This window comes from Puma concolor, chromosome D4 (genome assembly GCF_028749965.1).
Source record: "Puma concolor isolate L17-30 chromosome D4, mPumCon1.1.hap2, whole genome shotgun sequence".
NCBI lineage: Eukaryota > Metazoa > Chordata > Mammalia > Carnivora > Felidae > Puma > Puma concolor.
This window is the reverse complement of record NC_141679.1, coordinates 14,167,903-14,188,433: the sequence shown is the minus strand read 5'-3', so window position 1 is coordinate 14,188,433 and position 20,531 is coordinate 14,167,903. Positions and strand designations below refer to the sequence as shown.

Here is a 20,531-nt window from a genome sequence, read left to right as displayed (position 1 = left end):
CTCCTCCATCTTCGTATACCCCATACCCAGCCATGTCACTTAACTTTATTCTCTTCTTGCAGTGCCTAAGTACATTTTATCCAACTTCTATTCACATTCCCTGAAGTCCTGTTGAAACTAAGAAATTTTTTATAAGCCAGACAATTGTTGTATATATATATATTGAGAAGTGTGGGGAACATACAAAGATAGGGTATTTGCTGGTATGTTGGGGTACAGGACTTCACTGTTAGTGGCTCAGTACACAGGAGAAATTTAAGGAGGAGAAAAATCATGGCTGAAATTTACATATGCTATAATACTCAAAATTATATAGGCCTGAGTGTGAATTCATTGTTTTATTGTCTCTCCTTTACAGGAATGACTGGATTCGAGTTGGCCTCTGCTATCCATCAAACACAAGTTTTCAGGTTACCTTTGGCTTTTTACAGCGCCATAATGGCTCATTATCCAAAATGGAAGAGTATGAGCCTGTGCATTCACTGGAGGAATTGCAGAGAAAGCAGTCAGAGAGGAAATTCTATTTTGACTCCAGCGCGGGGTAATGAAGCACAACCAGTGAATGAGAATTATTGCTATTTTTCTTTAATGGTGAAATTACTAGTTCTTCACCCTAACTAAGAATAGGTTGTGATGTGACAGCTGTTTAGAAAAGCAGCTGATGTGGGTAATTCTCTGCTCATCACTATTGGAGGTTTAGAGACAGAATGCCTCGTAATTATAGTTGGCAGCAGGAATGAAATGAAGATGTTTGCCATATACCTATTAAGGCAATTTAGAGAGAGAAATTATCCTTGTCAGTAAAGAACCAGTAGGCCCAATGAAAAATCAAAATAATTTTTTTCTATCACAACCCTTAAGATGATTATTTACATGTGATATAGTTCATATTTCAGCAAAAGCTCTCTTTTTTTTTCTTCCTTTAAGGTGATCTTTCAAGCTGACCTTGAGTTTACAAAAAACAAAAACAAACCACTGTATAACCATGGCATATTTGCTTTCAACTCTCTCTAGGCTACATCTTTCCACTTTTTAATTCTAATCCTGTTCACCTGGGGTCCTGTTGGCTTTGTCTGCTTTTATCCAGTTACAGTCTCTCAGCCTTTGGGTTATGGTAGGCTCGATCTCCTGTACTCTTCCAACAAGTAGCATGCTCCTTTAGTATCCATTCCTTGAGCTGACATTCCTATCACGTGCCATCGTCTAGGTGCTGTAAAGATACTGATGTAAATAAGGCTCATTTCTTCCACAAATTCACAGTCCATTGAAGGATGTGGGCATGCCAAGCAAGTAATTAGAGAGCTAGAGGATTATATGCTGTAAATCCCGTAGCAGGATGTTCAGTAGGCCTTTTGCGGTAACCCAGAAGCTCAGTCTAGGACGCCCAGTCATGGGGCTAACTCCTGAGGAACCAGTAGGAGGAGATGGAAAAAGAGAGGGGTAAGGTGTCCCTAGGAGCAGTGTGGATAGATGCATGGAGGCATGGAAGAATGTGGCATGGCATGTTTGGGGAAAGACAAGTTCAGAATGGGGAGAAGGGTGGCGAGTCTGATGGGGGAATGAGGTCGGGTTTTAGTCGAGTGCCTTATTAGTTTTTGAATAAGATGCAGCTCGTTTGCCCTCCAGGACCCCTCCAGCAGCCAGTGTGGCCAGCTTAAGTCTTCTCTTACCATAATTGTCTCTGATTTTCAATTTCTAATTAGACTTAAAACACCCTACTTGGACTTTTCTTCTACAGATGACAGAAATTCCACATTCCCTATTGATTTTCCACAAAAATAAATGCAACACCTAAATTTGTGAGGATGGTCTGGGGATCACAAATTCATGATTAGCTGGGAAATATTTTGTTCGGCCGGGTATTTTATTTATTTATTTATTTATTTATTTATTTATTTAAATTTTTTTAATCTTTATTTATTTATTATTATTTTTTTTTAACATTTTTTTTATTTATTTTTGGGACAGAGAGAGACAGAGCATGAACAGGGGAGGGGCAGAGAGAGAGGGAGACACAGAATCGGAAACAGGCTCCAGGCTCTGAGCCATCAGCCCAGAGCCTGACGCGGGGCTCGAACTCCCGGACCGCGAGATCGTGACCTGGCTGAAGTCGGACGCTTAACCGACTGCGCCACCCAGGCGCCCCATAATCTTTATTTATTTTTGAGAGAAAGACAGAGCGTGAGCAGGGGAGGAGCAGAGAGAGAGGGAGACACAGAATCAGAAGCAGGCTCCAGGCTCCAACCTGTCAGCACAGAGCCCAACTTGGGGTCGAACCCGTGAACCGCGAAATCATGACCTGAGCCAAAGTCGGACGCTCAACCGACTGAGCCACCCAGGCGCCCTATTTTGTTTATTTTTAATTTACATCCAAGTTAGTTAGCATGTAATGCAACAATGATTTCAGGAGTAGATTCCTTAATGCCCCTTTCCCATTTAGCCCATTCCTCCCTCCCACAACGCCTCCAGCAACCCTCTGTTTGTTTTCTATATTTGAGAGTCTCCTATGTTTTGTCTCCCTCCCTATTTTGATATCATTTTTACTTACCTTCCCTTATATTCATCTGTTTTGTATCTTTAAGTTCCTCGTGTGAGTGAAGTCATAAGATATTTGTCTTTCTCTGACGGACTAGTTTCACTTAGCATAATACCCTCCAGCTCCATCCACATAGTTGCAAGTGGCAAGATTTCATTCTCCATGAATGGATTTAATACTCCATTGTATATATATACCACATCTTCTTTATCCATTCATCCATCGATGGACATTTGCGCTCTTTCCATACTTTGGCTATTGTTGATAGTGCTGCTATAAACATGGGGGTGCATGTGCCCCTTTGAAACAGCACACCTGTATCCCATGGATAAATACCTAGTAGTGCAATTGCTGGGTCATAGGGCAGTTGTATTTTTAATTTTTTGAGAAACCTCCATAGTGTTTTCCAGAGTGGCTGCACCAGCTTGCATTCCCACCAGCAGTGAAAAGAGATCCTCTTTCTACGCATCCTCGCTGACATCTTTTGTTGCCTGAGTTATTAATGTTAGCCATTATGACAAGTGTGAGGTTGTATCTCATTGTGGTTTGGATTTGTATTTCCCTGATGATGAGTGATGTTGAGCATTTTTTCATGTGTCGGTTGGCTATCTGGATGTCTTCTTTGGAGAAGTGTCTATTCATGTCTTTTGCCCATTTCTTCAGTGGATTGTTTGTTTTTTGGGTGTTGAGTTTTATAAGTTTTTTATAGATTTTGGATACTAACCCTCTATCTGATATGTCATTTGCAAATATCTTCTTCCATTCCGTTGGTTGCTTTTTAGTTTTGCTGATTATTTTCTTCGCTGTGCAAAAGTTTTTTATTTTGATGAGGTCCCAGTAGTTCATTTTTGCTTTTGTTTCCCTTGCCTCTGGAGACGTATTGAGTAATAAGTTGCTGCAGCCAAGGTCAAAGAGGTTTTTGCCTGCCTTCTCCTCTAGGATTTTGATGGCTTCCTATCTTATGTTTAAGTCTTTCATCCATTTTAAGTTTATTTTTGCGTATGGTGTAAGAAAGTGGTCCAGGTTCATTTTTCTGCATGTCGCTGTCCAGTTTTCCCAGCACCACTTGCTGAAGAGACTATCTGTATACCATTGGATATTCTTTCCTGCTTTGTCAAAGATTGGTTGGCCAAACATTTGTGGGTCCATTTCTGGGTTCTCTATTGTGTTCCATTGATCTGAGTGTCTGTTTTTGTGCCAGTACCAGATTGTCTTGATGATTACAGCTTTGTAATACAGCTTGAAGTCCAGGATTATGATGCCTCCAGCTTTGGTTTTCTTTTTCAAGATTGCTTTGGCTATTTGGGTTCTTCTCTGGTTCTATACAAATTTTAGGATTGTTTGTTCTAGCTCTGTGAAGTATGCTGCTGTTATTTTGATAGGGATTGCTCAGCCAGGTATTTTTATAATCCCTCAGTCTCCAAGGTTCTCATTCTTTTTAATTCTATTCATTTTGACAGTTTTTAATTGTATCTCAAAAAGCCCAGACCTAATTAGGTCCCTTTCATTCCTTCTGCATATATGTTAAAAGTATCGATGTTAGGACAATGGCTGATTTTTTCCCTCAGTATCACAACTTTTCATTGTTCACTGACTTCCTATTAAAATATGAGTTCTTAATCTCTAGTAATCAATCACATTTGATCAAATGCTTTACAGTCTCCCCTTGGTTCAGAAACACTAGTTCCGCTGACAGACATTGGACTGTTGCCTGGAAGTGACTTTTCCATTCATCTTGGCAGCTGGAGGATCATTCAGAGTGGGCGTGACTATTCATTTCACTTGATTTTGGCCAAAGTACAGACAGAAGGACCTCAGGCCCATCTGCTCTTAGTAAACATCACAGGAACTGATGTGAGACCATATCTTGGCCTTAGCCAAGCAAGTCACAGTTGCTATTTTTATTATTTCAATTTTATGCCTTAAACCAAAATGATTTATAAACCAAAAAAAAAAAAAAAAAAAAAGAATAAACCACACTAATTTACAAAATCCTAAAACTCAATACAAGTCTAAAATTTTCCAAAGAATTTTTGAACCAAACCAAAGGCCATCCTCCCAAATTACCCATTGAACTAATTTAATCCAGAAATTAACTTTGATATGTTCCAGAATGCCTGAATTGGGTTATCAAAATATTTTCTGAACATAGTCTTTACATTTGACTTAGGACCCTAGGAGGATAGAAAGGAATGAGAAACAACTTTATTACTTTTGTAATTTATTTTCTTTTAAGGAAAAGTTACTTTATTAGAGGAATGTCCCTTTAGGCCATGAGCTGATCTGAGGAATTTTTGTTAGTTTGTGAGTGTCAGTCTGACACCCTATGGATTGGTTTGTGTTCTACACAGGTTACTATTTTTGTATCTCAAAGCCAAAAGCCACAGGGATGGCCACAGTTACTGTTCATCTCAGGGATGCGAAAGAGTCAAGATCCAGGCAGCAACGGACTCAAAAGACATCAGTAACTGCATGGCCAAAGCTTATCCTCAGTATTACAGGAAGCCATCAGCACTCAAGCGCATGCCATCCATGCTCACCGGGCTTTGTCAAGGCTGCGGGACCCGCCAGGTAAACAAGGAAGAAAAGTGGACTGTGGGTTGAGAGAAAGAATGAAAAGTTTTTTTTTGTTTTTGGAGGTTTTTTTGTTTGATTTTGGGTTTTTTTTTTTTTTTTGCAATAGGCACATTTTTCTTTGAAACATCTGTATTGCCAAGTTAGAAATATTGCATGGTTTCTCCTGAATTGTGGCCCATTGTAGAATGTGATGCTTATAAGAAGCAAACTAGTCCAAATTCATAATAAAAATATCTTACCCCTGTGATATGTCAGTTTATCCTGGATGACTATAGACGTTTTGGTCCTCATCTTTTTTCCCCCCTCAGGTGTGATTCTGTTACAATATTGCTATTGGGTTTACATTTCAATGATGTAGGAAAATATGTTGTTTTATTGATGACTGTAAAATTTCTCTTCCAAAAATGCACTTGATATGAAAATTATTTCCTTTTTTTTCAAGGTTGGAAGTGATTAATTTTGAAGCATGTGCTATTATATTTATCTGTAGTTAAAAGTACAAACTAACTTGGGCTAGAAGTGAAATGCTTCACCTGACATATTCTTAGTTATAAAGTTTCTCTCTGGGTCTTAAGAAAACATGACATTGAAAGTCCAAAATATGAGCTCAAATTGGTCATGGGGTTTCTAAAGGAAGTCAGACCAATTCTAAGTGAAAAAGAAGCGTAGAATTAAATGCGTAATTTAAAGCGTAGGTTAAATATGGGTTACGGGAAACGGTTCTCAAAGTGGGGTCTCCAGACTGACAGCATCAGCATCACCTGGGAACTTGTGAAATATTAGAATTCTTGGTCCTATGCCAATCCTACTGAATCAGAAATGTTTCTTGTTTGTTTTTGCCTATTGGTGATAGTAAGAGCAGGGATTTTTTTTCCTTCTTATTATGATATATGGTTAAGTATATTTTCAATGGCAGTTCACTATCACAGTTTCAGTGTTTCATGTCCCTGTGCCACCTCTATTCTCCAGCTCAACTAAAACTCTACCACCAACCCACCGACCAACCAACCAACCAACCAACCAATCAACCCACCCACCAACCCACCAACCCACCAGCCATGTACCTGAAGAAGTTTATATAGATCCTTGCCTGTCCCATGTAATGTCTTAACTGCTAAAGTGGCATTTTTAGATAATCTTTGTGGAAAAGTAAATTCTCCAGCCCAATTCTCAAGTTGAATTTGTTAAGAAAGTTCTTCATTACTGACAAGATTATATAATTTATAGTTACGACTCCAACATTATAATTTTTAAAAATAATCATCACTGGAAATAGCCTGTCTTGTTAAGTGGTTCCATACCTTAATGTTTAGCATTCTTTGGTGTGTGTGTGTGTGTGTGTGTGCGCACGCACGCGCACAGGTGCATACACGCGCGTGCGCTTGAAACATTGGTTAGAATTTATTTTTTTGAAAATACCGATGATATATATTGGTGCAGTTGCATGGTACTTGAAGTATTTGAAAACATCACTTTTACTTGGAGATTTGAGGGAATGAGTTTGTTTTGAATATTAAAAACAGGCACATGTACCTTAGGAGTAAATAGGAAAATTCACATAAATTTTTGACTCCAAACCTGAGACTCAAAGAAATGTGGAGCTTCTGAATGTTTAGTATCATGATGTCTCATGACTATTTGCCCTTGTGAGGAAGTTGTTGACATCCATTCAGAAAGATATATACTTTAGGTGCTCAGTTGTGTGAGAAGCTTGCTTTGGAATGAGAAGAAAGCCTTTAGGGAGGAGGGAGGAGGTGGGATTTGGAGGCTGGGAGTGATTTTGAGGAGTAGAAGGAAACAAGGACACTCTTGGGAGGGAACAGCATCTGCAAAGGCAGAATTTTGGCAGGAAAGGAGATGAAGCACTGTGGGAAAGCAAAGTTGCTGCACTGTGTGTGGAATGTGCTAGAACAGTGGGTTAGGGGCCCGTACATAAGGCGTGGCTTGATTTATGGGACACATTGCAAGTCTGGTAGAAGAATTTAGCCTGGTGATGCACAGCCTACTAAAAGGTTTTGAACAGGGTAATCCTTGTCATCTATACTTCTTAGTTTGGGAGTGACTCAGTCCCTATTTAAGATAACTGGTCTGAAAAGGACCTTTAAAAACATTTGTGACTATTGTTTGCATAAAGTGTTTATAAGTGTAAAGCACACTTACTTAGTCCTTTGCAGAATTGATTTTATTAATAAGAGTACAATTATTTGACACTGGGATTATTCCAGAAAGTGAGGAACAATCACTTCTTGTGTTACATTTGTATCAAAACATGGAATTCTAGGCCATGCAATATGTACAAAGGGGGAAAAAACACCATTGGGTTTGGTATAATTGGGTTTAATTTGTGGCCCTTTTGAAGGAAGATGCAGTTGACGTTAACATGGAATTTCTTCCCCGTTTAGGTGGTGTTTACTAGTGATCCTCATAAAAGCTACCTCCCCGTGCAATTCCAGTCACCCAGTAAAGCAGAGACTCAGCGTGGAGACCTGTCTGTGATCTCCGTAAGTACCATCTGACATGTACCCGCCTCAGTTTCTCACTTTGATATTTCATCCCAGTGACATGAATCATCTCTGGCAACAGTCCCTTGGTGGCAAGCGATGTAATAAAGTTATAAGTACCTCCTAAACATTTGCAGTTTTAAATAAGTTCAAACTTACTAAAAAATCTTTTTTTTTTCTCAGTAGATTGTCTTTACTGATTACTTTGAGGTGAATGTCAAAATTTGTTCACGAAGTGTTAGTTGTCTGTTCTAGGCAAGTTTATGGAAGTAAAGGCCTAAACCGCATCGCCAACACTTAGAATTGGGGTTAAGAGCCAAGCTCGCCAGTGGTAACCAGCTGTTGGCATGAGATCTGTCCAAAACCAGATTGACCTAAGTGCCACTGTGTTAGGAACTCTTGTGGTGGCAGGTATGTAGCCATCTAAGTGACATCCAGCCTGGGCCTGGTCCCAGTCTCGCGTGGTCTCTTTAAAGACCCCTCTTTTTTAACTTTTATAATTGAAATATAGCTGACATACAATGTTATATTAGTTCCAGGCACAGCAGGTTTGACAGCTGTATACATTATGAAATGCTCACCATGGTAAGTGTAGTTACCACCTGACACCATATGAAGTTATTACAGTATTATTGACTCTATTCCCTACGCTGTACTTTTCTTCCCTGTGATTTATTTATTTTATAACTGGAGGTCTGTACCTCTTAATCCCCTTCATCTGCTTGACCCGTCCTCTAACCATATGAGCCCAGTGTTTTAAAGTGGTGGGCAACACAATCACAAATCCACATGTTGTATGTTGACAAAATTCTACCTTACTCTTGTTTTCCTTCCCAATTTTTTACTTGTGTTAAAGTATTTATAACATAACATTCATCATCTTAACCATTTTTTAGGGTTTTCTTTTTTAAGTTTATTTATTTATTTTGAGAGAGAGAATCCCAAGCTCTCAGTGCAGAGACCAACACGGGGCTCGATCCTACGAACTGTAAAATCATGACTTAAGCTGAAATCAAGAGTCAGACACTTAACCTACTGAGCTACCCAGGCGCCCCAATCATCTTAATCATTTTTAAGTGTGCAGCTCAGTGGCATGAAGTCCATGGATATTGTTGTGCAGGTATCCCCACCATCCATTTCCAGGGCTGAACTCTGAATTAAGAGCTTTGTAGCAACTCTGAATTAAGTGTATCTCTACTGGGGCACTTGGGTGGCTTAGTCAGTAAAGTGTCCGACTTCGGCTCAGGTCATGATCTCGCAGTTCGTGAGCTTGAGCCCTGCGTCGGGCTTTGTGCTGACAGCTCAGGGCCTGGAGCCTGCTTCAGATTCTGTGTCTCCCTCTCCCTCTGCCTCTCCCCAGCTCAGGCGCTATCTCTCTCTCTCCCTCTCTCTCTCTCTCTCTCTCTCTGTCTCAAAAATAAACGGTAAAACAAGTTAAAACAAGAATATCCCTACTTAAGGGGGGAGGGTGAAATGAGGCATTCCTGATCAGCAGGCATGTAGTTTCAATTGAGTAAGATACATAAACTCTCAAGAGCTGCTGTACAACGTTGTCCCCACAGTCCACAATTATGTATTGCACACTTAAAATTTGTTAAGCGGTTGGATCTCATGACCACACACAAATACTAAAAATAAATAGAGAAGATTCCTATTTAAAGGTAGCCCAAAGATTTCCCAACTGTATATTTATGCCTACTATCCTGTGTTAGCAACTGCTCGTTTTGTACTATGTTTGAGATGTGATTTTTTTTGGCATGAAATTTGTTAACTCAGCATCTCAATGCCGTCGGCTACCTGGAGAGCCTGATCCTAGCCGGTTGGCATGGTATCTGGGTGGGAGTCAGTTGTGTAATGGAAGCAAGTGGGTGCTGAGTCTTTCTGCTTTATTAACTTCACTAAATAATTTAAGAAGATACTGCTTTGCTCAAAAAAATCTCAGGCAGGCTCTGCTCCAGGGTCGGAAGACTTTGTTTTGTTTTGGTAAGTTTTATTTTTATTTTGAAAGAGAGAACATGAGCATGGCAGGGGCAGGGAGAAAGGGAGAGAGAGAGAGAGAGAGAGAGAGAGAGAGAGAGAGAGAGAGAGAGAATCCCAAGCAGGCTCCACACTGTCAGTGCAGAGCCTGACACAGGGCTTGCACTCATGAACTGTGAGATCATGACCTGAGCCAAAACCAAGAGTCAGACGCTTAACCGACTGTACCACCCAGGTGCCCTGTGAAGACATTTTTTTAAAACTCCATTGCTGCATACTGGGTGCTCGGGACCCCAAAAAAGTCACAGAACATTGTACCTCCAGTGCTTTCCCCTTGCAGTACCTGAAGAGTCTTTGCTAGGACATGACGTTGCTTTAGTCTGTGTGGAAACTGCTGTGTTTCTTTAAGCAGTAGGTCTTAGGGGATTCTTTTCAAAAGGACAGTTTAAGTGTGTTGGGTATCATTATATATTTTTTCTCAGATGTATCTTAATTTTATGTATTCTGAGTTTTATTTATTTTTTTTTTAATTTCTTTTTTTGTAAATTTTTTTTAACGTTTATTTATTTTTGAGACAGAGAGAGACAGAGCATGAACGGGGGACGGTCAGAGAGAGAGGGAGACACAGAATCTGAAACAGGCTCCAGGCTCTGAGCTGTCAACACAGAGCCCGACACGGGGCTCAAACTCACAGACCGTGAGATCATGACCTGAGCTGAAGTCAGCCGCTTAACCGACTGAGCCACCCAGGTGCCCCTGTATTCTGAGTTTTAAAAACAAGTGTCTTAAAAACACTTCCAGTCTTTCCAAATATAAAAGGGTACTTTACCTCAAGGATTTCCAGAATTATTCTCTAGATTAGAGCAATATAAACATAGCGAAAAAGTCATTTTGATTCCTGTGAGACCAGTAGCGATTAGAAATAAAATTTCATTATAATTTCCCCAAACAAGTACAGGTGTGGTGGTGATAGCATTTCTCCTTGGTTAGCCTTTAGTATAGTTTATAATTTTACACAATTTATTTCTTTTTTTTTTAAGGAAAACTTTTTTCTTAAGTTTTTATTGATTTATTTAAGTAATCTCTGCACTCGACTTGGGGCTTGAACTCACAACCCTGAGATCAGGAGCCACACGCTCATCCGACTGAGCCAGCCAAATGCCCCAGTTTTACACATTTTAGGTAGGAACAGTGCCTGTGGCTTAAATTGGTGTTGAATCATTTTTTACTCTGGTGAGGGTTTTTTTTTCCTTCTTTTTTGGCTGATGAATTAATGATATTTGGATGTGTCTGGCGTTCCTTTTTCTTCAAGAAGTCTCAAACTGCTAATTTAGTTTAAAGAGGACTACTGGAAACTTCAGCTCACAATAATTGTGAACCAAATCTATTACTACCTTGTGGCTTAAATCCTGGTGAAATGACCACTTTTCCATTTTGATTTTACAGGAGAGCTATGGATGGAAAAAAGGAGATGAGGCCATCTGGCTCCTCTCCTGTTCCAAACCTAAACTCTAATGGGGGGGCTTACATGTGGGGGGAGGTGTGGTATTTTTTTTCTGAACCAATGGGACATTAAGTGAGCTATCGGGGCTGCAGTACAAGGCTATCAACTGATCTTTCACTGAGTTTGCAAGCATTGGCCCCAGTGAGAGAGTGTGTGCAAAAATTAATCCCGTACACGTGCAGAGTCACGCTGCTCAACTGAGTGCCTCCATTGAGATGCCTTTCTCGAGCATCTATCCCATCAGTAAAGACCAATCGAGGCGCGGTCTAGAGAACGCTGGCTTAGTTTCAGATGTTGGTGGAGAAAGAATAAATGGATCATGCAGCTTGAATCCTGGAACTATAATTTGAATCATGGGTTTAGAAGACAGAGGGACGGACTAGAAAAATGAACCGTCCTGGAGATATGAAACGGTGGTGACGGCGGAAGACGTTTCTCTCTTCTCAGGTCAACGGCACCGACTTTACCATCCAAAATCCGGGTGTTCTCCTCCTCGTTGTGGATGCCTGCAGCGTTCCTTTCCGCTTAATGGCAAAGAAGCTTTACTCTCTTGCTGATATCAGTCGCTTGGAAGAGTATTTGAGAACAGGCATCCCTCCAAGGTAGGTGAGGCTTGCTCTGTAAGAGGGACAAGTCACCTTGAGCAAGTGACACCTGGTTAACTCTGAGCTTTGGTTTGTCTTTCCACCCTTTTCTTCAGTGGGCACTTACGGCTGTTGAAAGGTATCCATTCCTTCCTCTTCTCAGATGGACGCCCCTGTGGTCTAAAGTACCTATCATTGATAAGTGAAAGCTGGGCTATTAGAAGAGTTTGCAAATAGTGTAAAGGCTCTTTGAAGGGGAATTGTTCTGTATTTTGGAGCTTTACTGTCCCACATTTTAGCATTTGGTTGATCTGCTTTCCACCTAACTCACTCAGAAGGTTCATTACTGATGTAAGCAATTTTATACACAATTTTGCCTTTGTGGCCATCTGTCCCACTGATAAGCCCCCAGATGGCATTGTGCTGTGAATTCATCCCCTGGCTCACATGGAAGTGACTGGAAAGGAGTCAACTGATTTTTAAGCGGTTGAGTATCTGGTCTCTCTTTTCAGAGCCCTGGTCTGATTGGTTTTGTTTTGTTGGTCTCTGAAGAAGCAGGCACATGAACAAAACCTTTCTTTTTGGGGATTGGTTAGACCCTGCCTAGAGGCAAGGCGATGAATTCAGGCTCCTTTCTGCCTTCCTTGGTTGTGCTACAGACATTGATTTACATGCAGATCTTCAGTTAGTGAAGTAACTAAGGGAGGGACATAAGCTTCCTGGGGAATAAAGTCCTGTCTAGTTTTTGAACACATCTTCGGTTATCTGATGACTTACGCTCATTACACTTTACAGAACCAGGTCTCAGGAAGTCCCCTAAAGTCATCGGATTATTTGAGTGTAATATACAATGTGCATGTGTAGCCCTGTCTTCTGCTTTAAGATACTTGTAGGGAATTCCAAGGCCTCAGTTTTCTTTCAGGATTTAAAACTTTTCCCAGTGGTGGAAACACAGGTACTCAGTCCACCTAAGACAATCCAGAGTGTCTCACCACCAATATTTAGGGTAACTTGGTGTCCTGCATGGTACCCTATAGACTTAAGAGTTAAAACCAAGTCATTAAAAAGTCACAAGGTTGTTTCTAGAAAGGAGACCAAAGGAAGACTTTTAAAATCTGGGTAGTGCTGTGCTTCTTCATCCGGGTTGGTGACATAAGTATGTTTAGTGGGCAGAAATTCGGTGTAAATACTTTTTTTCGGGGTAAATACTTTACTGTCTGTGTGTTGTGTCTTAACAAAGTGTTAAGAGGTTATGGCGCAACTGGGAGTGACTTCTGGAGATACTGTGCACGTATTGGGGGGGGGGGGCAGTGGGGACCTGTAAGTGATCTCCATGGGACTAGCCTGAAGGGAATCAGACCTGTAGAGTTGCTATGGTCAGACCTCTGTTCTGAGTCTGAATGGTCGCCACTGCTTTGGAATGACTTCAAAGAATCCATACCAACCTAAAACTTCTGGATCTTAATAAAACATGTCAGGACCCTCATTAAGAAAATGAATACTGATGGATATAAGCAAGTTGAAGAAGAGGATAGATTTTCCCTGTTTCTAGAGGGAAAGTTAATATTGTAAAGATGTCTCTCTACCTACATAAATATAAATTTAACACATTTCCATCAGTGTCCTAATAGGTTACTTTTCTATTGTCCTTGACAGTTGGTACTGAAATTCATCTGGAAGAATAAATGTGGGAGAGTAATAAAATATTTGTAGACAACTTAAAATAATACAGGGGGGCTTGTTTTATAAGATATTAAAATAAATCATGAGGCCATAGTAATTAAGCCAGCATAGCATTGGCAGAGGAGAGAGGAGAGGTCAGGAGAAGAGAAAATCCACAAACAGATCTAAGTATATATGTTGCTATGCTACATAGCAAACAGGGCAATTTAAACCAAACCATGGGGCACAGCTTTTACTTCTTTTTAGAATTGATGTTTATTAATTTATTTGATAAATAGATAATAGGACTTAAATAGATAAGTAGAGTATCTGAAACAAACAAAACTAACCTCCTCTGTTAGTTTATTCCATAAAAGAGCAGAGTCCCAATTTGTTCACTGGGTCAACTGACCTAAATGACCTTTGCCTTCCCTACTCTTGGAGACACCTTGGAATAGCAACACAGTTCTGGGTGGGTCAGGGGAGCCAAACTTGGAACAGCAGGAAGGTGAAAAGCATCTGTTTTTTTTTTTTTTCCTGTTTGTTTTGAGTTCTGCTTTTACCTAGCATATCTGTGGTGTACTCAGTTCAGAAAGGTACTCAATTAACACATGCTGATTTACTGAAATTCCCTCCAACGTTCTAACTTTTACATACAGGTCAATTGTTTTGTTGAGCACAAGAGGAGAAATAAAGCATTTGAATATTTCAGAATCGTTAGTACCTCTGGGATTAGCCAAACCAGCTCATCTTTATAACAAAGGTTTGTATTTGTATTATTCTATGGAGTTCTTATGAGTCCAGCCACATGAGCATTTTTATGGTGGACTATGGCCCCCAGGTTGTTTTCATGAGCTTATTTTGCTGAAGCGGGCAGCATTAAGATAATCTTTAAATAAGGAAACATTATTAGAGGAAGCGTTTGGGGATGTGGTTTGTTATTTGGGGCAAGAGGTGGGTGGTAAGAGTTCAATGGCTGACGTAAGGAAGGATAGTTTTTTTGTGTTTATAACTGTCTTTGTTTTGCTCACCTCCGACTCACCTCCCGCATTATCTTGCCTGAAACTAGTAGATGTACGAATTACACTTTTTTTTGTTATTGTTTGTTTTTAAAGGGAGTACCATATTTTTGGGATTCAGCGGAAACTTTAAACCATCATGGGCTAAGCTATTCACCAGTCCTGCTGGCCAGGGCCTTGGGCTGCTTGAACAATTCATACCTTTGCAGCTGGATGAATATGGTTGTCACAGAACCAGCGCTGTCCGCAGAAGAGACCTGGAACTGTTGATGCAGACTTCAAAAGCACATTAGAGACTCTCTGTAACTTAAGTGCTGGGGGAAAAAAATGTGAACTAACTTATTTAATTTATGGCATTTTTAAAGTGACACTGTTAACCCAACGGAACCATTTTCCTATTTGATCCAGAAAGGGGAAAAGAGAGCTTAAAGTGATCGCTTAAATACCAGCTCACGCACCTTCTAGTTGTACAAAGTGTTGAAGAATTTATTTGTATTTGTTAGGCTGGTATATTCAGAGGGCGGTTCGATTCCCCACCTTCCACTCTGTGTGTTTTAGTGACTGTAAGCAATGCTTTCCTTTTTGCATCACAGGATGTCATGGGACAAGGCGGGGGCCTCCGAGGGTCAGCCCAAGTCCTTGAGCAAACCAGCTCTTGTAGCACCTCATATACTTGAAGGCTGATGCCCAGTTGTGTCATTGGCTCTGGGTCCACAGTTGACCTGGGTGGCTGGCAAGTTCACTGATGCCTTGGGCTCTGGATCTGGGCTGGCAGCCTTTGCCGATTGTATAGGATACTCAATGGCAGAGTTTTCCATATGGCAGCTCAGGCCCAGCTCATGCCCTTTTTTGCCTGGGCATGTGCTATTTTTATTCGTTTGTACATTGATTCCTTCCAAGGGTTTAACTTTCAAACAGAAAGGATACTGGGACAAAAGGGCTTTAGGGATTTGACGTCCCTCATAAATCTGCGCCCATGGGCAAAAATTTGATCTGCACCAAGGTCTGAAGTTGTTGGGACCATATTTGCAGCTTTAATTCTTAACCTGTTTCAACTGTATATTCGTGTTTAAAACGCAGAGCTGAGCTGAATATTTACTTTTTTTTTTTTTTAGAGAAGGCCGTTTTCCTGAACTGTAAACTTGGGTTGTTTCAACTTGCACAAAGGAAGTCTGTTCTTGGGGTTGCTCCTGCACCTGGTTTTTGTTGTTGTTTTTATGTGTGGATTTTTTTAAAGCTTTTCTGCTCCCCATCCTGCCAGGAAAATTGCAGAAAGCTTAAGGATACCCCAAAATGTTACACTCGGGGGGAGAAAAAAGGGAGAGCCTTTTAAGGGTCAGAATCATGGAGGAGGTCTTCAGAAACAGTACTCTGTATAGCCTTAGAGGAGTTAGTCACTCTTAATTAATTAAATTGTTAGAGCCAATGTTTTAAAAAAGTGCCATGATGCCCTATTTCCCTTCCCCCCGCGTGTTCTGTCAGCAAGAATTGCATGTGGTAGAAAGATTGGCCCCACAGCCGGGGCGGTGACCACACCAAGAGGAGAGAAGGATCAAAATGCCTTTACCTTTTCCGAAACCTGTAATACATGAAGTGTATGAAGACACGGCCGTGGCGAGATGGTAGGAAGTGTGTTCGGGCTCACTTGGTCCTGTCCTGAATACAGACACACTCGTTTTCTTCCACCGAGAGCAAAGGCTGAGGGCCTGTCCCTTTGTGTCCATGAGAAACTGCAGAGCAGCTCTGTGACTTCTGTTGACTTTACAAAATATGCTACCTCAAAATGCTGCCGATAAACCATTCTAACTCTAAGTGCTCTTGCTAAGGGCACATGTCTTAAAGTTTAAGGCTGTTTTCGTTTTTTTTCTTTTGTATCTTGATGAACAAGATCTTACCTATGAAATATATTATTGGATCATGGTTCCTGAAGGTGATTAAAGTCTGTTTGTGTGTGTGTTTTTTACGACTTAAGTATCTCTTGTGTGTGTTTTTTAGAGTTTGGTTCTTTAAAGATTTGGAGAGGCTATGTAAGTTCCAAGGCACTCGTTTTTTTCTGATTTATATGCTAATAATCAGGGCCTAAGTTAAATAAATAAAAATGTGTGTGCATGTATTTTTTATATATTGTGTGTGACTCAATCGATCAATCATTTTTTTATTCCAGATTGCAGCTGTAAAGAAGCTATCGGCAGAGATGAGGAAGGGAAGCCGTCTGCCAAGTAGATTTTGAAAGACTAAGCCGCAGAGGGACAGGGATCACATTCTCAACCTTGCCTGCACATTGGAATTGCCTGGCAGCTTTAAAAAATACAAAGGCCTGGGCCCCACCCCCCACCCCTACTTTCAGGTTTAATTGGTGTGGGATGCAGCCTGGGCATTGGAATTTTTTTAAAGCTCCCTGGGTGATTCTAACATGCAGCCAGGTTTAGGACCCACCGCACTAATATAATAGGTCCACTGTTTAACTTCGGTCTGTAATTTTTGACTAAAACAAAATTACATTTGTCTATTATTTTTATTTGCTATTCCTATATTACAGAACTCCCGGACCTAAATAGCATTTCACTATTGTCTTTTTTGAATAGAATTTTAGATACAGTTTGTAGTCCTTAATCGTCTCAAATTGTTGAATCGGTCATCTAAACTGACAAATACATTTCCGGCAATGGGGAGCTAGCAATCGGTTCTAATTTCTTTGGAGAAAATATATCCTATTTAAAGGTGATTTCAAAGCTCATAAGCATTTTCCATCAGGTGAGGCAGCTGGCTGAGCTCCAGCGATGCGACCGTCCACAAATCAGCCAGCTGATGAGAAACCCAGGGCCTTCTCATATGTCGGCCGACTTGGGTTTTAAGTCTTCACTCTAAGGTGCCTGCCCTTCCACCTGAGCCAGCATGCCGCATATTCTCACAAGCTGGAGGAGAGCTAGCTGGGAGATGAAAGGCAGATGCAAGGTCTTTACAATGTGACTCCAAAGCAGCCTAAGCTGATGTTCAGATGCCGGATGGGGAGGGGGGCGGTTATGACTTCTCTGTTCTCCAGCTTCATCAGAGGAGAACACATCCTCCTGCCATTAAACAGATCACTTTGCTTTGAGAAGGGCGGGGCAATGAGGTGGTAGAGGCTTGAATGCTTCAGATAACTAGGTGTTCATTCCCTAGGAGATGAGGTAATGTTTGGATAAGTCCAGTTGAAAGGCATTTTAATAAGCAGGAATGCACTTAGTGAACTCAAGTGTTCCCCGCCCCCCCAACCCCCCACTGTCTTGGCCTTCATGGGTAAATACATAGATCCCTTTGTGACCATGTTTGCTGATTTTGTGATGCTGAGTTGGACCTTACCCTCCAGAATTCTTGAAGACTATGAATGGAAGTAATTGGTTAACAGATTTTCATCATTACTGTTGTCTTAACTCGGTAATAACCCAGTGCTGCTACAAATGTGAGCAGACATTCTGGGTCGGGGCAAATTTTCAGCCAAAGGTCAGGGAGGAAAAAAATTGAGGAAAGGTATCCCCAGCCCCTTGCTCACAAATAACAAATTGGAGCCATTTGGAGCATAGAGGGTTTGTTTTTGTTTCTGTTTTTTTTTTTTTTAATGTTTATTTTTGAGACAGAGAGAGACAGAGCATGAACGGGGGAGGGGCAGAGAGAGAGGGAGACACAGAATCCGAAGCAGGCTCCAGGCTCTGAGCCATCAGCCCAGAGCCCGACGTGGGGCTCGAACTCACAGACTGCGAGATCGTGACCTGAGTTGAAGTCAGACGCTTAACCGACTGAGCCACCCAGGCGCCCCATCTGTTTTTGTCTTTTTACCCATATTTGTCCTCAGTATGAGAGAGAAGCTAAAAAAGATGCTAATCGGGTCCTGGTGTCATGGGGAAGGGCACACACACTTTATTTTTATGTGGTAAAATTAGACAATGACTAACTGAACTATCAAGATTTTAAAGGAGGAACTGTACCCCACAGGGCATCCAAAAATATCAGCCATAGGAAGCTGTGAAATGTTCTATCTGAAAATACAGCAGAGAGTCAGAAAACAACCTCATTGATTAACTTTTTCAATTTTCCTAAGATGGACAGTGTGTTGAGTCTGCATGAAGAGTGATCAGTTTAAGGTTCATCTTCAGAAGGGGCGCCAGGGTGGCTCAGCTGGTGAAGTGTCCAACTCTTGATTTTGGCTCAGGTCATGATCTCACGGGTTTGTGAGTTCGAGCCCTGTGTTGGACTCTGTGTCGACAGCATGGAGCCTGCTTGGGATTCTCTCTCTCCCTCTCTTCCTGCCCCTCCCCTGCTCATGCACATGCCTGCTCTCTCTCTCAAAATAAGTAAACATTTGGAAAAAACAAATAAAGTTCATCCTCAGAAAAGCTTAGACTTTACAATCACAGGTGGATTCCTCAGGGGTTGGCAAAGGACGTGTAGGCCAAATTTCCCCTGACTGGTTTTGTACCAATTCTGAGCTAAGCATGGCTTTTACCTCTTTAACCCACTGGACAAAGTCGAAAGAAGAGTATTATTTTGTGATGTGAAAATTAGGTGAAATTTAAATTTCAGTGTTCATAAATGTAGTCTTGTTAGAAGACAGCCACGCTCACTTGCTTACGTGATGATTGGTTTACGTATTCGGTGGCACATCTAAGTAGCTGTCACGGAGACTGTGATTGAGAAGCTGAAAATATTTACTGTGTTCCTTTAATGAAAAAGTTTGCCGACCCTTGATCTTGGCGAAGGGCATACTGGTGTTCATTATCCTGTTCTTGGAACGTTCACGGCTTGAGAATTTTTTAAATAGAACGTTAAGGAAAAAACTGGCATCAGAATCACCCGAGGTGCTTGATGAAAGTGAAGAATCTCAAACCCCAACTCAGACTGGAGATTTGGCATCTCTGGGGGTTGGAGTTGGGAACATATTTTATAACAAGCTCCCCAGGTATTTCTTATAAAGAAAAGTCTGAGAACTTTTCTGAGAACCTCATAACATGTAGTGAACTCCTGTTAATTCTCTCCCTCCATTCCTTCAGTAGAGAACACATCTGAACAAATCTGAATGTTGTGTTTTTTAACCCTGATCTACATTGTCTTCCCCAGAACTTTTTGTGACTAATGCAAGGCAAATCTGACGCACACAGCACAGTAGACAACTGTTGCTGGGGCAAAGGCTTGGAGCCCATGATAAAATCCTCTCTCTCCATTGTCTGAAATTCTCAGTTAGAATTATTTCTTTGGCTACAGTCATTCCTACAATTATTCCTATGGTTATCCCAGCCATCTTTTGGGGTTTTTTGCAAGTTCTTTTTGTTAATTTGAGGAGTTTAAATGAAAAGTGTACATTTAGCCACAGTGTACAGGTTGCACAAACAAAAGCATAGTTTCTTTGCTTTTATTTATTTATTTTTCAATATATGAAATTTATTGTCAAATTGGTTTCCATACAACACCCAGTGTTTCTTTGCTTTTAGATTGGAACTGCATCCACCCTAGTTATTTCATATTTGTAGAAGCACTGTCAAGTGCAGTTTTTTTTTTTTTTTTTTTTTTTTTTTTTTTAAAGATAGGGGCAAATGGGTGGCTCAGTCAGTTAAGTATCCAACTCTTGGTTTTGACTCAGGTCATGATCTGGTGGTTGTGGGATCAAGCCTCCCATCAGACTCAGTGTGATATGTGGAATGTGGAGCCTGGTTGAGATTCTCTCTTTCTCTCTCTCTCTCTTTTTCTCTCTCTCAAAATAAACTTAAAAAAAATAAAAGAGGCACCTGGGTGGCTCAGTTGGTTGAATGTCTGAATGTCTGACTCTTGATTTTGGTTCAGGTCATGATCACAGTTTCTTGAGTTGGAGCCCCGAGTTGGACTCTGCATTGGCAGCTCGGAGCCTGCTTGGGATTCTCTCTCCCTCTCTGTCTGCCCCTCCCCCACTTTCATGTGCTTGTGTGCTCTCTCTCTCTCTCTCTCTCTCTCTCTCTCTGAAAATAAACTTTAAATGATAGAATGAATTACTTCATACAAGCAATTTGCTGTGTAAGTGAAAGCCTTTTAATACGTGAACTTTATGGAGGGGGTGAGAGGCAGTCGGATGGACTTGGGGGATTATGAAATTGGTCTTTGCTGAGAAACTGGATGGGACACTCTGTGGAAGAATGTGTCAGGGTTTCCTTCTTCCACCTCCTC

The 20,531-nt window shown here is 40.9% G+C and overlaps 1 protein-coding gene across 1 annotated transcript in view; it reads left to right on the top strand.

The window, feature by feature from the left end:
• Window positions 1–16,480, top strand: part of CEMIP2 (cell migration inducing hyaluronidase 2) — an 86,853-nt gene extending 70,373 nt beyond the window's left edge. Inside the window, exons 19-24 of the mRNA XM_086685002.1 lie at window positions 359–541; window positions 4,888–5,107; window positions 7,516–7,614; window positions 11,543–11,697; window positions 14,001–14,104; window positions 14,457–16,480. Of these exons, the coding sequence (XP_086541128.1) occupies window positions 359–541; window positions 4,888–5,107; window positions 7,516–7,614; window positions 11,543–11,697; window positions 14,001–14,104; window positions 14,457–14,653 (958 nt within the window). The 3' untranslated portion in view covers window positions 14,654–16,480. The remainder of the gene's footprint in view (window positions 1–358; window positions 542–4,887; window positions 5,108–7,515; window positions 7,615–11,542; window positions 11,698–14,000; window positions 14,105–14,456) is intronic.
• Window positions 16,481–20,531: the final 4,051 nt, after the last annotated feature.